The sequence below is a fragment of the Accipiter gentilis genome, chromosome 17, assembly GCF_929443795.1.
Source record: "Accipiter gentilis chromosome 17, bAccGen1.1, whole genome shotgun sequence".
Classification (NCBI taxonomy): domain Eukaryota; kingdom Metazoa; phylum Chordata; class Aves; order Accipitriformes; family Accipitridae; genus Astur; species Astur gentilis.
Genome location: NC_064896.1, coordinates 4,272,618 through 4,284,692, shown reverse-complemented (window position 1 = coordinate 4,284,692; position 12,075 = coordinate 4,272,618). Strand labels below are relative to the sequence as shown.

At 65.6% G+C, this 12,075-nt stretch overlaps 2 protein-coding genes across 2 annotated transcripts; one reads left to right on the top strand and one right to left on the bottom strand.

The window, feature by feature from the left end:
• The first annotated feature begins 462 nt into the window (after positions 1–462).
• SLC30A2 (solute carrier family 30 member 2) lies at positions 463–2,969 on the top strand. The gene is made up of 8 exons (XM_049820075.1): positions 463–610; positions 809–1,008; positions 1,272–1,418; positions 1,771–1,924; positions 2,011–2,167; positions 2,355–2,460; positions 2,553–2,687; positions 2,780–2,969. The coding sequence occupies exons 1-8, from the start codon at positions 561–563 to the stop codon at positions 2,923–2,925; spliced, it is 1,095 nt and encodes a 364-aa protein (XP_049676032.1). The 5' UTR covers positions 463–560; the 3' UTR covers positions 2,926–2,969.
• A 569-nt stretch (positions 2,970–3,538) lies between these two features.
• Positions 3,539–11,624, bottom strand: EXTL1 (exostosin like glycosyltransferase 1). Its single transcript, XM_049820979.1, has 12 exons — positions 11,136–11,624; positions 9,586–10,868; positions 6,348–6,441; positions 6,157–6,264; positions 5,599–5,718; positions 5,375–5,507; positions 5,175–5,293; positions 4,709–4,804; positions 4,542–4,628; positions 4,178–4,338; positions 3,929–4,100; positions 3,539–3,845 (listed from the first exon to the last, which is right to left on the bottom strand). Exons 2-12 carry the CDS (start codon positions 10,518–10,520, stop codon positions 3,675–3,677), a joined length of 2,196 nt encoding a protein of 731 aa, XP_049676936.1. The 5' UTR covers positions 10,521–10,868; positions 11,136–11,624; the 3' UTR covers positions 3,539–3,674.
• Positions 11,625–12,075: the final 451 nt, after the last annotated feature.

Sequence of the window (12,075 nt, the reverse complement as noted above, 5' to 3'; positions counted from 1 at the left end):
CCAAGGGGAAACTGAGGCAGCACCAGCAGTGGTGCTCCAGGCTGTGCCGCAATTGCAATTAGCCCCAGGGCAATTAGCGCTGCTCCCCAAGGGCAGTGGGCAGGAGTCACTGCTGGCGGAGGCGGCTGGGGGGTGGGGGTGGGGGGGTGTCTGATCCCAGGCTTATCTGTCACATGGCTGCTTCACGGCTGGATCTAAATTGGGGGGGCCCTGAACAGGGAGGGGGGGTCACCGGGTGCCTTTAGGGGGGGGACAAGTGGATGCTCCATCCCCCCCCCAGCCTCAGGGGCTGCATCCGTGCCCGGATGGGTTCCTAGCGGGGTGCCCATGGGGGGTCCTAGAGTAATCCCATCAGCAGCCCCTCCGGGTGCCGGGCCCAATCCAGGGCAGGCGGCCGCAGGTGCTTTGCAGCCGGCTTGGCCTTCCCTTCCCCCCCCCCCCCGGCCGGACTTTGCACACGAATCCCCGGCGTTTCACACGGGCCGAGGCCACCGGCTGCCACCAAGGACCGGCCACGCACCGGGGGTCACCCACCCCGGTCACCCCGAACCCCGAGGAGGATGGCAGCCGGCGAGGAGAAACGGCATCTGCTGAGCGAGGGCGTAGGAGGGTAAGGGGGGTGCCCCGGCAATGGGGCGGGGGGGGGGGCTGGGGACACGGTGTCCCTTCTTCCCCGTGGGACTCCCACGTGGGGTCCCCTGGAGGTTTAGGGGCTGGGGGGGAGGGGGGAGCATTCAGGGTCCAACTCGCTCCCCCAAATTCTCCCAGGCCCCCAGCTCCGGCCCCCGACCACCCCTCTCCCCGGCAGGTCCTACCTGGGGGCCGCACAAAAGAACGGACACAACTCGGTGCAGGGACAGGCACCCGTCCTGGAGTTGGGGACACGGCGCAGCCGGCATTGCCACACGCGGGGAGTCACCGGTCACCCCGGCCAGCAGCAGCGGGCGCGCAGAAAGCTCTACCTGGCCGCCGGCATCTGCCTCGTCTTCATGGTGGGAGAAGCCGTGGGTGAGTGGTGGGTGCAGGGTCCGGCCGGGGTGGTCCCCATGGGGGTACCCCGAGTGGCTGCCCGCAGCCCGTCTTGTCCCAATTTCCCGCCGTGGGCGCAGGCGGGGTGCGGGCAGGGCTCCCCATTGCTTTTTGGCTGGTCGAAGCGCCCAGCGGGGTCCCCCCCAACTCTGGCACTGGGTGACCTGGTTCATGCCTGGTTTGGGGTGGGAAGCCTTCTCGATGCCACCCCGATGTCCCCACGGCCCCCCCACCCTCCGCAGGTGGGTACCTGGCGCACAGCCTGGCCATCCTGACGGACGCAGCCCACCTCCTGACGGACTTCGCCAGCATCATGATCAGCCTCTCCGCGCTCTGGGTGTCCTCGCGCCCCCCAACCAAAACCATGAACTTCGGCTGGCACCGGGCAGGTAATGGGGTGGCATCACCCCCGGGGGCTGCCCTCCGGCTCCTGGGGACCCCAGGGAACACTCAGAGCATCCCAGGTTGCCCTCTCCATGGGGACTGGGTGCCTTGGAAAGCTCTGGGGGGCATGGGGAGCCCTGGGGGGCACGGGGAGCCCTAACAAAGCCCCGGCACCATGCGCATGGGCAGGGCAGGGCAGAGGCACCGCCGTCCCCGTGCAGGGAGCAACCCCAGGGATGGGTGCTGGGTGCCCACCCTGAGCCCCGATGCAGCCGGGGGGGGGGGGGGCCAGGAGGGTGCTCAGGCTTGGCACGGCAGTGAAGTGGCAATGTGGGGCTGGGGGGGGGCTCTCCGCAGAAATTCTGGGGGCCCTGCTCTCCGTGCTCTCCATCTGGGTGGTGACGGGTGTCCTGGTCTACCTGGCGGCCCAGCGTCTGCTCTCGGCCAACTACGACATCGAGGGTAGCGTCATGCTCGTCACCTCCGCCTGCGCCGTGGCCGTCAACATCGTGTACGTAGGGCTGGCTCTCACCCTCTCCCGGTGTCCCCCACCCCTGCCCGATGTCCCTGGGGATGTCACCACTGCCCTGCCCGCAGGATGGGGGTTGCTCTGCACCAGACCGGGCACGGGCACAGCCACGGGGCGACAAGCGAGCAGCCCAACGCCAGCGTCCGCGCTGCCTTCGTCCACGTCGTGGGGGACCTGCTGCAGAGTGTCGGCGTCCTCATCGCCTCCTACATCATCTTCTTTAAGGTCTGGGTGGTCACGGGGGCAAAGGGGATGCTGGGGAGGGGGATACAGGGACAGCGGCTTCGGCCAGCCCTGGCCAGGCACAAGGGTGAGACGGGGGGGACCGCGTCCTCTCCCCACTGGTACCGATGGGGATTTGGGGTGGGGGTGACGGCGCCGGAGGGACCTCACCCTCTCCCACCCCCTCCAGCCCGAGTACAAGTACGTGGACCCCATCTGCACCTTCCTCTTCTCCGCGCTGGTGCTGGGGACGACGCTGACCATCCTCCGCGACGTCCTCCTCGTCCTCATGGAGGGTAGGGACCCACCGGGGGGTGTGCGGGCCGTGGGGTCACCCGTGGGTGCGGCGGCCCCCATCCCTCCAGGGCCTGTGGCTCTCCCTCCCCAGGCACCCCCAAAGGGATGGACTTCAACGCCGTGCAGGAGACGCTGCTGGCGGTGGAGGGGGTGGCAGCCGTGCACAGCCTCCACATCTGGGCGCTGACGGCGGCACAGCCGCTGCTCTCGGTGCACATCGCCATCAGTGAGTGTCGCTCCCCGGGGAAAAGATGGAGGAGGGGGGGATGGATTTGGGGTCTACCTACACCCCGACATCCCCTCCTTTGCTCCTTGCAGACGCGGGTGCCAGCGCGCAGGAGGTGCTGGAGGAGGCCAGCTCCCGGCTGCAGGGCACTTTCCGCTTCCATACCACCACCATCCAGGTGGAGAGTTACTCCGAGGAGATGCGGGACTGTCGGGAGTGCCAGCCGCCCCGCGACTGAGCCCCCCTCGGCAGCCCCTTCGTGTCCCGAGGGGGACTTTTCATGCGTGGAAAATAAAGCGGAGCAAAGGGCTGGGTTTGTGCAGGGCGGGGATGTTGGTTCTGGCGGCACCGGGGCGTTATCTCGGGTGTCTGCTAGGAATGAAGGCAGCAAGGACAGACCCACGGCTGCGGTGGCCGGAGGAGAGCAGTCGTTGGAGGCCAGCAGCCTTAATTTTCCCTATTTCTATTTGGCTGGTGGGAAATGCAGCTGAAATGGCCCTTTTCCCTTCTTCGGGGAGTGCTGTGAGGCAATGGGGTGCTGGGGTACCCCAGGGGCTACGGGGGGACCCATCCCAGCTGGGGGGAGGGAGGACACACTCGCCCTGCTCTCACCTCTTATCGCTCCTCTGTTTGCCCTCGGGAAGCCAAAGCACTGGCCGTCCCCGCAGGGCTGGTGGCCGGGGGGGGGGGCTGTGTGCACGGCCGGGTGCCACACGGGTTATTCCCAGTGTGCCCAGGCGGTCACCGATAGCGGAAACACCGGTGCACCAAACCGCCGGCGCTCCCGGTGCTCCCCACCAGGCACAGCCCGCTCCCCAGCATCCTCCAGCCACTGGCCAGACTCTGCCTCTCTACCCACCTTTATTGTACTGGTAAAACCCAATAACGAGTAAAACCCCGTCAGCAGCAACTGCCTGTTCCGGGAGAGCTCCGTGCACCAGGAACGGGGCACCCAGGGCCAGCTCCGACCCCAATCCCCGGCAGCCCTCAGGGTTTCTCCAGGCGTGGGTATTTCTTGCGCAGGACGGAGACCTGGTCCTTGAAGAGGACGGGGTCGAGGCGCAGCTGGGAGGACACGAGGGGCATGTAGCCGAACCAGTCCGCCAACTGGTTGAGGCAGTCCTGATGCTGGGAGAAACGCCCTGTCGTGCCCTTTACCTTGGCAAGAGGGGAGCGTGGGGGTGAGGGGCTCCGCTCCCTGGCCGGGGCGGGGGTCCCGCATCCCCATCCCTGCACCCTACCTGCTGGGACACGCTTTCCTTGTGCTGCTTCCGCTGGGTGACCTTGATGGGCGGCAGCTTGGTGACGGCGGCCACAAGGACGTTCATCAAGATGTCCTCGCAGGCGGCCAGGCCGTCCACCAGCTCCCGCAGCCCCGCCGGCAGGTATTCCGTGAAAAGGCTGTGATAATACCTGAGGGGAGGGAGCGAGGTGGGGGGGCAGGATGCGGCTGAGCCCCCCACCCTGCCGGTTTCTCCCCGGCCGGGTACCTGTGGTAGAAGGCGGCGGTGGTGAGGACGATGGAGACCTCGTTGGTCCACTTGGAAGTGTAGCCCCAGCGCTTCTGCTCGGGGTCCCAGAAGTGGCTCTGCGTGGGGAAGCCCACGATGCGGTCGGGGAAGCTGCGCCACACCGTGAAGGCAAAGTCCACCTGGAACGGGGTGGAGGATGGTGTCACCCAGCTGTGGGGACCTGCGAGAGGGGGCTCGCCATCGCCCCTGGGCGTGGGGGATACGGGGACAGCAGGCACCGCTCCTTGCCAGCCCCATGGTGACCACCGACCATCCTTCCCGGCTCGGCTCGGGGTTTGCCCCGGCTTCATGGGGCTGGGGACCGTGGCGCCCACGGCCTCACCTCGCTGGTCGAGAGGCTGGTGTGTTCATCCAGGCTCAGCACGGCGTCCGTCTGGATGGCCGCGTAGGGGAAGAATCGGTCGCTGAGCTACGGGGGGGAAAAATCAGGTTGAGATGTGCCATGGGGTGGATGCCCCAGCTCCCTGCCCGCATCCCGGTTCCTCTCACCTTTCCCCTGCCCTGGATGATGGTCAGAGGCACGGTGGTCTGGGGCCATTTCCCGCTTGGCGGTGGTGGCTTCTCGCAGCTCCAAAGCACCAGGATCTGCAGGGGGGAGGACCAGCATGTCTGGGGGTTTTCGTACAGGCTGACCCACTGGGGTGCACTGGTGCATCAGTGTTTGCAGGGCGGCCGCGGCTGAGCCCTCCCCGGCCCCGCAGCAGGACCTGCTCCAGCCCAGCTCACCCCAAAACCATCTCATGGCAGTTTGGACCAGAATAAACCCACGGGTGGTCCCACCTCCACCCCGGTGGGCTGAGGAGACAGCTCTGCCCACCCAAGGGTGACACCATCAGCCATCCCCTCCCAGCCCTAAACTCACCCATGCCCTTCCCAGCCCACGGGACCCTGCTCCATCCCTCCCGCTGCATCCCTAGGAGCTGCGCCGAGCGCTGCGGGGCTCAGCTCCCCCCACCTGGGCGCAGTACTGGGATCCGGAGACGGCTTGGATGAGCCTGAGGATGGGCTGGGAGAGGGAACCGGCCGGCGAGACGGCCCGGATGAAAGCCGTAAACTTTGCGGAGGGGCTGGAGCCTGAAAAAAAGGCGGCGAGAGGATAGGTGTTGTGGCATGCGCTGAGTTTGCCGTGCTCAGCTGGGGCAGGCAGGATCCTACCGTGCTGCAGGTAGTAAAAGGGAAAGTCCCCGAGGTGGGTGGAGAATTCGGGCAGAGCCAGGAGCCCCCCGGGCAGCGTGTTCCAGAGAAAACGGGAGCGGGAGCGGTGTGGGAGCAGCCGGTCCTTGATGATCTGCCAGAGGCCGGAGAGATGGACTCAGCACCCTGGCTGTGACCCTGGGGGACTGGCGGGGGGGGAGACAGTTCGGGGTAGGGGGGCTCACCTCCAGCGTGGTGTGTACGATCTTGTCGACGGAGGAGAAGTACGCATCCCATAGGAACTGGGTCTGCTGCTGGAAAGCCAGCACGCGCTCCGGGTGGATGCAGCGGACGGCGGAGGGGATCTGTGCCGATGAGGGGGGAGCTGGTTTCTCACCTCGGTTCCCGCCCCCCAGCCCCGTGGCAGGGCTGTCTTGTCTCCGTGCCATCCCAAGGGACACCCCATGGCCAAGGATGCTGTGCCACCGCTCCGCTGTGGCTCTGCCACCTCCTCTCCCTGGAGCAGGATCTGGCCCAGGACCCCTCAAAGGCTTTGGGTTTGTGGAGGTGCTCAACACCCACCCCCCCAAGATGAACGATGCTCCAGGGCTGAGGCTGGGACAGGACCCCCCGCTCTGGGCTGGATGAGACCCCCCCCTTGCATCCACCTGCGGGAGGGCTGCTGGGCTCAGCTGCGGAGGTTTCATCCCCAAGCTGAACTGGGGGCTCCACCACCACTGGGGTCATTATGGGGGGGGAAGCATCCCTTGTGTCCGGCGTTGGGCAGGATCCGACCACGGTACCTGCAGGAGCAGCCGCTCATTGCCCACGACGGCAGCTTTGCCCCAGTCGATGGCCTCGACGAAGGGCAGCTCCCAGCCATCGCTCAGCAGCACGGGGATGCAGGCAGCCTGCGGCGGGACCCCACACAGGCTGGGACAGAGCCCCCAGATCCCGGAGAGGGGGTCCCCCGTCCCCCCTGCCCACCCCATACCTGCAGCGCCTCCAGAAAGCGGAACGAGCCCAAGCGCCTGCCCCGGGGCACGATGCAGAAGGTGGAGTTGTGCAGCAGCTCCTGGTAGTTGAACCTGGGACGGGAGATGGGGTGGGGGGGGTCAGACACGGACCCCCCACCTCCTTGTAAGCATCCCAGGGGGGTCTCACTGGCACCCAGTGAGGCTGAGCATCCCTCCTGGGAGTGCACGGGGCCAGCCCAGGGCAGCGTTAGGATTAATCGGGGCTGATTTTTGGCTCTGAAAAGCCCCGTCTGTGCGGGGCTGGTGGAGCAGAGATTCCCTGAGTGATGGAGGGTCGTGTCCGCGGTCAGAAAGGGAACCTGTAGCAGAGCCAGGAACCAAATTCGGCTTGAAGTGAGGGGGGTCAGGATAGGATCCCGGTACCCAGGCAGCTCTTGGCTTTCCGTGGCGTTACCCAGTTCCCTCCACGCGCCTGTAATGAAACCCTATGCAAAGCCAGCGCCCGAAACCCCAAGCCCGAAACTGCGGCGACTCCTTTGCTGTGCCCAGACTTGCCGGGCAGGACCAACCCTGCCTGCCCTGGCAGCGTTTTGGCAGGGGCAGAGGGCTGGCTGCCTGCAGGGGTGCAGGCAATTCACTCCCCCCGCAAGGCTGGGCTCGCACCGTGGGGTTATGAAAGCCCCTTCTGTGCGGCCGATGGGGAGAGGCTCGTCCGCTGCCGCGTCCCCGCAACCGCGCCGGAAAATCCAATATTGACTTTAGGTTGGGACAGACCCGGTCTGTTCCCGCCCGCGGGGAGGGAGGGACAGGGCAGCTGGGTCCTGGGTGGGCTGCGGGGGATGAACGTGGTCTAGCTGGGGGGGCCGTGAGGCTAAAGGGGCTGCTTGAAATGTGCTGGTCCCCAGGGGGAAGGGTCTCCCCACGGTGGGGACGTGGGGCTGGTGTCAGCCTGGGGGTTGAGACGCGTCCCCTCCGCGAGTGCCAGAGCACCCTGGCACCCCGGCATGTGGGAAATTGGCCCCAATACCAAGGCACGAAGTTCTACAAACAAAACCCACCCCCGGATGGACTACCCCAACGTCTCCAACGGATGCCGAAAACCCCATTAGTGCTCCGTGCCTCGTTAACACCCCAGCTCCTGGCTGAGCGACCTGCCAGAGGGGCGAGGGCAGCTCAAACAAGGCCAAGACCCCCCCTCCTCCACAAAACCACAGCAGTGACAGCCACATCCCGGGGAGCCGGACGCTTCCAGCGCTCACCCTCAGAGCAGCCCTGCTGCCACACGCTCCTTCGGGGACCCCAAACCCGGCCGTGACCCCCAGCATCTCCACGTTGGGTGGGTGGGCAGCAGGATGCGTCCCGAGGGGCAGAGCGGCCGCGGGCGGCCTCCCCTCGCAGGCGGCCGTTGCGGGGAGGCTGGCGCCGGCCAGGCTGCGGGGCCAAAACCTCTCGATGGAAATACTTTGCTCCTGACGCGTTGCGGTTTCCGGGTAATCACGCCGTCAGGGCTTCCTTGTTTTGTTAGGAGCTGGGACGGGCGTCCACCACGCTCCCTCCGCCTGGCTCCTCCACGGCTCCGGCCAGGCACGGTGCCGCCGGAGGACCTGTCGGCTCCAGAAAGCCTTTTCCAAGCCGCTTTGATTGCTTTAAACCCGGGGCAGCCCGCAGCGGGGCCAGGCTGCGGCGTTGCTACAAGCCACCCTTTATCCGGGCACAGAACCGGTTTGTTTTAGGCAGCCCCCGTGAGCGCGAGGAGGGTGATGGAGCCCCCAGCGAGGCCTTCCTCTGCTCCCCGTAGCTCTCCGCCGCGCCGGCATCCACCACCCCGAACAAACGGCGACGTCCCCAATGCACCGGGCGAAGGGGGCAGCTGGGGTCTCACTTTGCCAGCCGTGGTGTGTCCCCTCCCCGCTGGCCTGTCCCCATCGTCACTCTGTCACTGTCCCAGCTCCGGGTCTGGGGACTTCTTCTGCCGTGGCAGGAGGGGATAAATCCCCCGGGCGAGGTCAGGCAAAGCTGGCCCAGCGCAATGGAGACGCCGATGGCTTTTTGCCCGGCGTCCCATGGGGATGAGCTGGGATGGCAGAGGCTCGGGGTCACGCACGAGCACGCTGCCCTGTGCCACGTGTTCCCTGTCTATCTGCTGCCTAAAGCTGTCCCGGGCGAGGTGTAAATCTCCCTGTACTTGCAAACAGCTTTAGGGGATTACCTGGGCCAGGCGGGAGGGGAATTTCCCATCCCACCACCCCTCGGCATGGCACGGGGCTGACCGTGGGCCCACCGTCTCGCCAGCCCGTGGCATCTCCCACCATCCTGCGATGCCCCATCCCCAAAAAGGCTCCGCTGCAGGGGCTGACCCTGCTGGGCTGGCGGCACCCGCCGGACAGGTCCACGTGGTGCCCGAGCCACCCCGAAGCCCCGGCTAATCCCGATGCCCGCAGCACCCTGGCTCTACTTTTACCTCCCGGCACCTCCTAAGACGCTTTGAGGATGATGCCAAACGTGGCCTCTCCCCATCTGCTCTCCTCCAGCTGGGTGGCTGCGGGATGTCCCCAGGCAGTGGGACGGGAACCTGCCCATCACCAGTGGGACAGGGTCTGTGCTTACCAGCCCCGGACTGGGCAGTTGGTGACGGGTCCCAAGCAGCCGGACGGGGAGGTGAGGAGCCGGCGTGCGTCCCCGCAGCATGGAGCCCCCCAAACTCACAGGACTTTGTCCCAGGTCCACCACACACTGCCGCTGTCCCCATTTGCGAGCGGGGATGCAGGGGGACCCCCCACCCCACCACGTCTGTGTGAGCTCAGGGTTGCCCACACTGGGATGCCCAAGGACCCACCAGTTTTGTGGGATTTTAGCGGAGCCAGTGATGGGGGGATGTTTCGGGCTCATCTCCAAGAGAAATGTTTATGTTAGTGGAAGGCAGGAGGGGGGAGAAGAAAAGCATCATTCATCAGCGTTAGGAAAAAGGAAAATCGTATTAGAGGCGGCCGCAGTGATTGCAGATAAGAGCCGCTCTCACCAGATTACTCAAACTTTAATACAGAACAGGAGAGCCCTGAACAATCAGCGCCTCGCTCCCCACTATGGAAATGAAACCTTCATCTATTTCGGGAGAGCCCAAAACTTTCCTCTCTTCCCACGTCCGCAGATCCAGCCACCGCAGACGGGCACGGCTGCATCCCGCAGAGAGGCAGGAACATTTTTGGGGTGTGTCCCCCCAACCAGACCCCCTTTCCCACCCCATCCCCAACTCACTTTTCGTAGTCGACGTTATCCTTGTCGCAGCGCGTGTCCTTGTGCTTCTCCCAGTCCTTGCCGTGCTTGCAGGTGGTGAGCGAGATGATGTCCTTCCCGTTATGGATGTGATGCAGCGCGTTCCTGGTGCTGGAGCCGATGCCGGTCAGGTACCGCTTCCCCTTGAAAACCAACAAATATTTCTTTTTTGGGGGGACCGAGTCCTGATACAACCACCCCTTCTCCCCGCCGCGCTGCGGGTGGTCCTTGGGGAAGAGAGGGATGGAGATGTCGAAGCCGGGCCTGAAGGTCTCGGTGTAGAAGCTGGCTTTGGCCAGGATGGCCTGGCCGATATCGAAACCCAGGTCCTCGGTGTAATTGGGCCAGGTGCCCGAGTAGAGGTTGAAGATGAGGTGGTTACGGCCACCATTCCAGAGCGGGAAGCCGCGGATTTTCTCATTGACGTTACGGACGTATTGACCCGAGAGATGGTCGCGGTCCAGTGTGTCGATGCTGAGGATGAAGAGGCAAGCTTCCTCGGGGTTCGGGGTGTAGTACCGAGAACGCTCGATGGAAGCGAGGATTTTGCCATAACTCTCCGAGAGGGGCTGGTCCCTCTCCCGAGGGTAGGTGAAGACTTTGAAGCCGTGCTTCTCGCACCTGGAGAAGTCAAAGCAGGTTTCCATCCGGCATCTGCTGTTCTTGTAGACGCTCAGCCGTGCCGCCCGCCGCTCCCGGGGCGATGGCAGTGAGGGGTCCCCATCGCTCTGGAGCTCCTCGGAGTCTGCAAAGCTTTTGAGAAGGGACCGATCAGTCCAGCGGGGCCAGTTCCTCCGGGCTTCAGTTTTCCTCCCAGAAAAGAAAGCGAAATGGCGCAGCTGGTCTCTTCCAAAGAAGAAAAGCAGGAGCCAAGAGGCAAGGAAAGTCAGGAAAATGTATTTCTTCCTGGTCTGCATAGGTTCACGCGTGGCCTCGGCTCCTCATCGGGCTCGGACGGGCACCAGAGTCCGGTCAAAAGGCCGATGTCCCAAACTCCAAGCGGGCGGTGGGATGGCTCCCAGCCCCCAGATATTGTCCCACGGTCCTTGCAGCCCGTGGGAGCGTGAATAAACCCCACGGTCCTCTTGCTGTCCCCTCCGACCAGGTCTGCGCTGGTTTTTTGGGGCCGTCCCTCTCTCCGGCTGCGGAGCGGAGCTCGGTGCAGCGGCGTCCCGCTCCCTTCCCTGTGGCGCAGCGTTTACTTCGCTGGGCCCCCGTGCCGCGACAATGACATTTCCATCGCCGCTTGGCCCAGCTTCAAATCCCTGGAGAAGGGGAGAGGTCACACCGTCACCGTCCCGCCGCCACTAACCGTGTCACCGCAAGCGGCTCTCCACGTCCCCGCGGCGGTGACACCCCCCCCCCCCTCCCCAGGGAATAAAAATTAATAAAAATTATTTAACAATGAATAAAAATGAATTAAAATGAATTAAAATAAATCCTCCCGCTCCCTCCAGAGCCCCCATCTCTCGCCACCCTGCTCCTTCCCCACCTCCAAGCCCAGCGTCCCCCCATCCCCCCGTCCCCATTACCTTTGGGGGGACACAGTCCCGGGTGGATTTTGGGCCACCGTGCCCTGAAGTCTTGATATTCGGTTCCCCGCTGCTTCGGGTTGCATCCCCGGCCGGAGAAGGTGGCGGAGCAGCCGCCGTGTCCGTGTGTCCCCCCCCCCGCGCCGGGTTCTTCCCACCCGCGGAGGAGCCGCTGCGGGAGGATTCGCGCAGCCCCGGTCCCGAGTGGGTGTGGGGAGGTGTGTGTGTGGGGGGGTCTCCCCCCTCCTCTCGCCTGTCCCGGGGGTGTCCCCGGTAAAGTGCGCTTGGCTGGGGAGGGGGGGTGTTTCCCCCCCCCCCCCTCCCCTTGTCACCTTGTCCGTCTGTCCCTGCGTTGGGCTGTCTGTCCCCGTGTCCCTCCCGGCTGCCTGGGCAAGCCCTCAGCTGCCTGCGCTCCCCGTGGCTGCCTGCGTGTGTCGTCCCCCCCCCCCGGGGCTGGCTGTCACCCGTCCGTCTGTCCGTCCGTGTCGTGTGTGTCCCCCCCCGGAGCTGGCTGTCCCTTATCCGTCTGCCCGTGCCCCCCCCCAACCCCGCGGACCTGACTGTCCCCTTGCCCGTCTCTTCCCCGGTCAGTGCCCGGTCCCGGTGCCCAGCCGGTCCCCGTGGTCCATCACCCGCCGTGGTCCATCCCCCCCCCCCCCACCCGGTTCCGTGCCCCCCCCTCCCCGCGCCCCGTCCGCATCTGTTACACCGCGTCCTCGTCCCACCGTCACAACATTCGCCCTTGGCCCCGCCCCACTCGTCTCCCATTGGTCTCTCTCGCCCCCGTGGGCGTGGCCCGCACCCACCAGAGGGCCAGCCCAGCGGAGCGGCACCCCCCCCCCCTGCGGCGCCTTCCCATTGGCAGCCCTTCGCCGCCCGCAGAGCGCCCACGTGGGACTGGGGGGGTTCCCCGCGCGCCCGGGGAGGGGCGGGGGAGAAG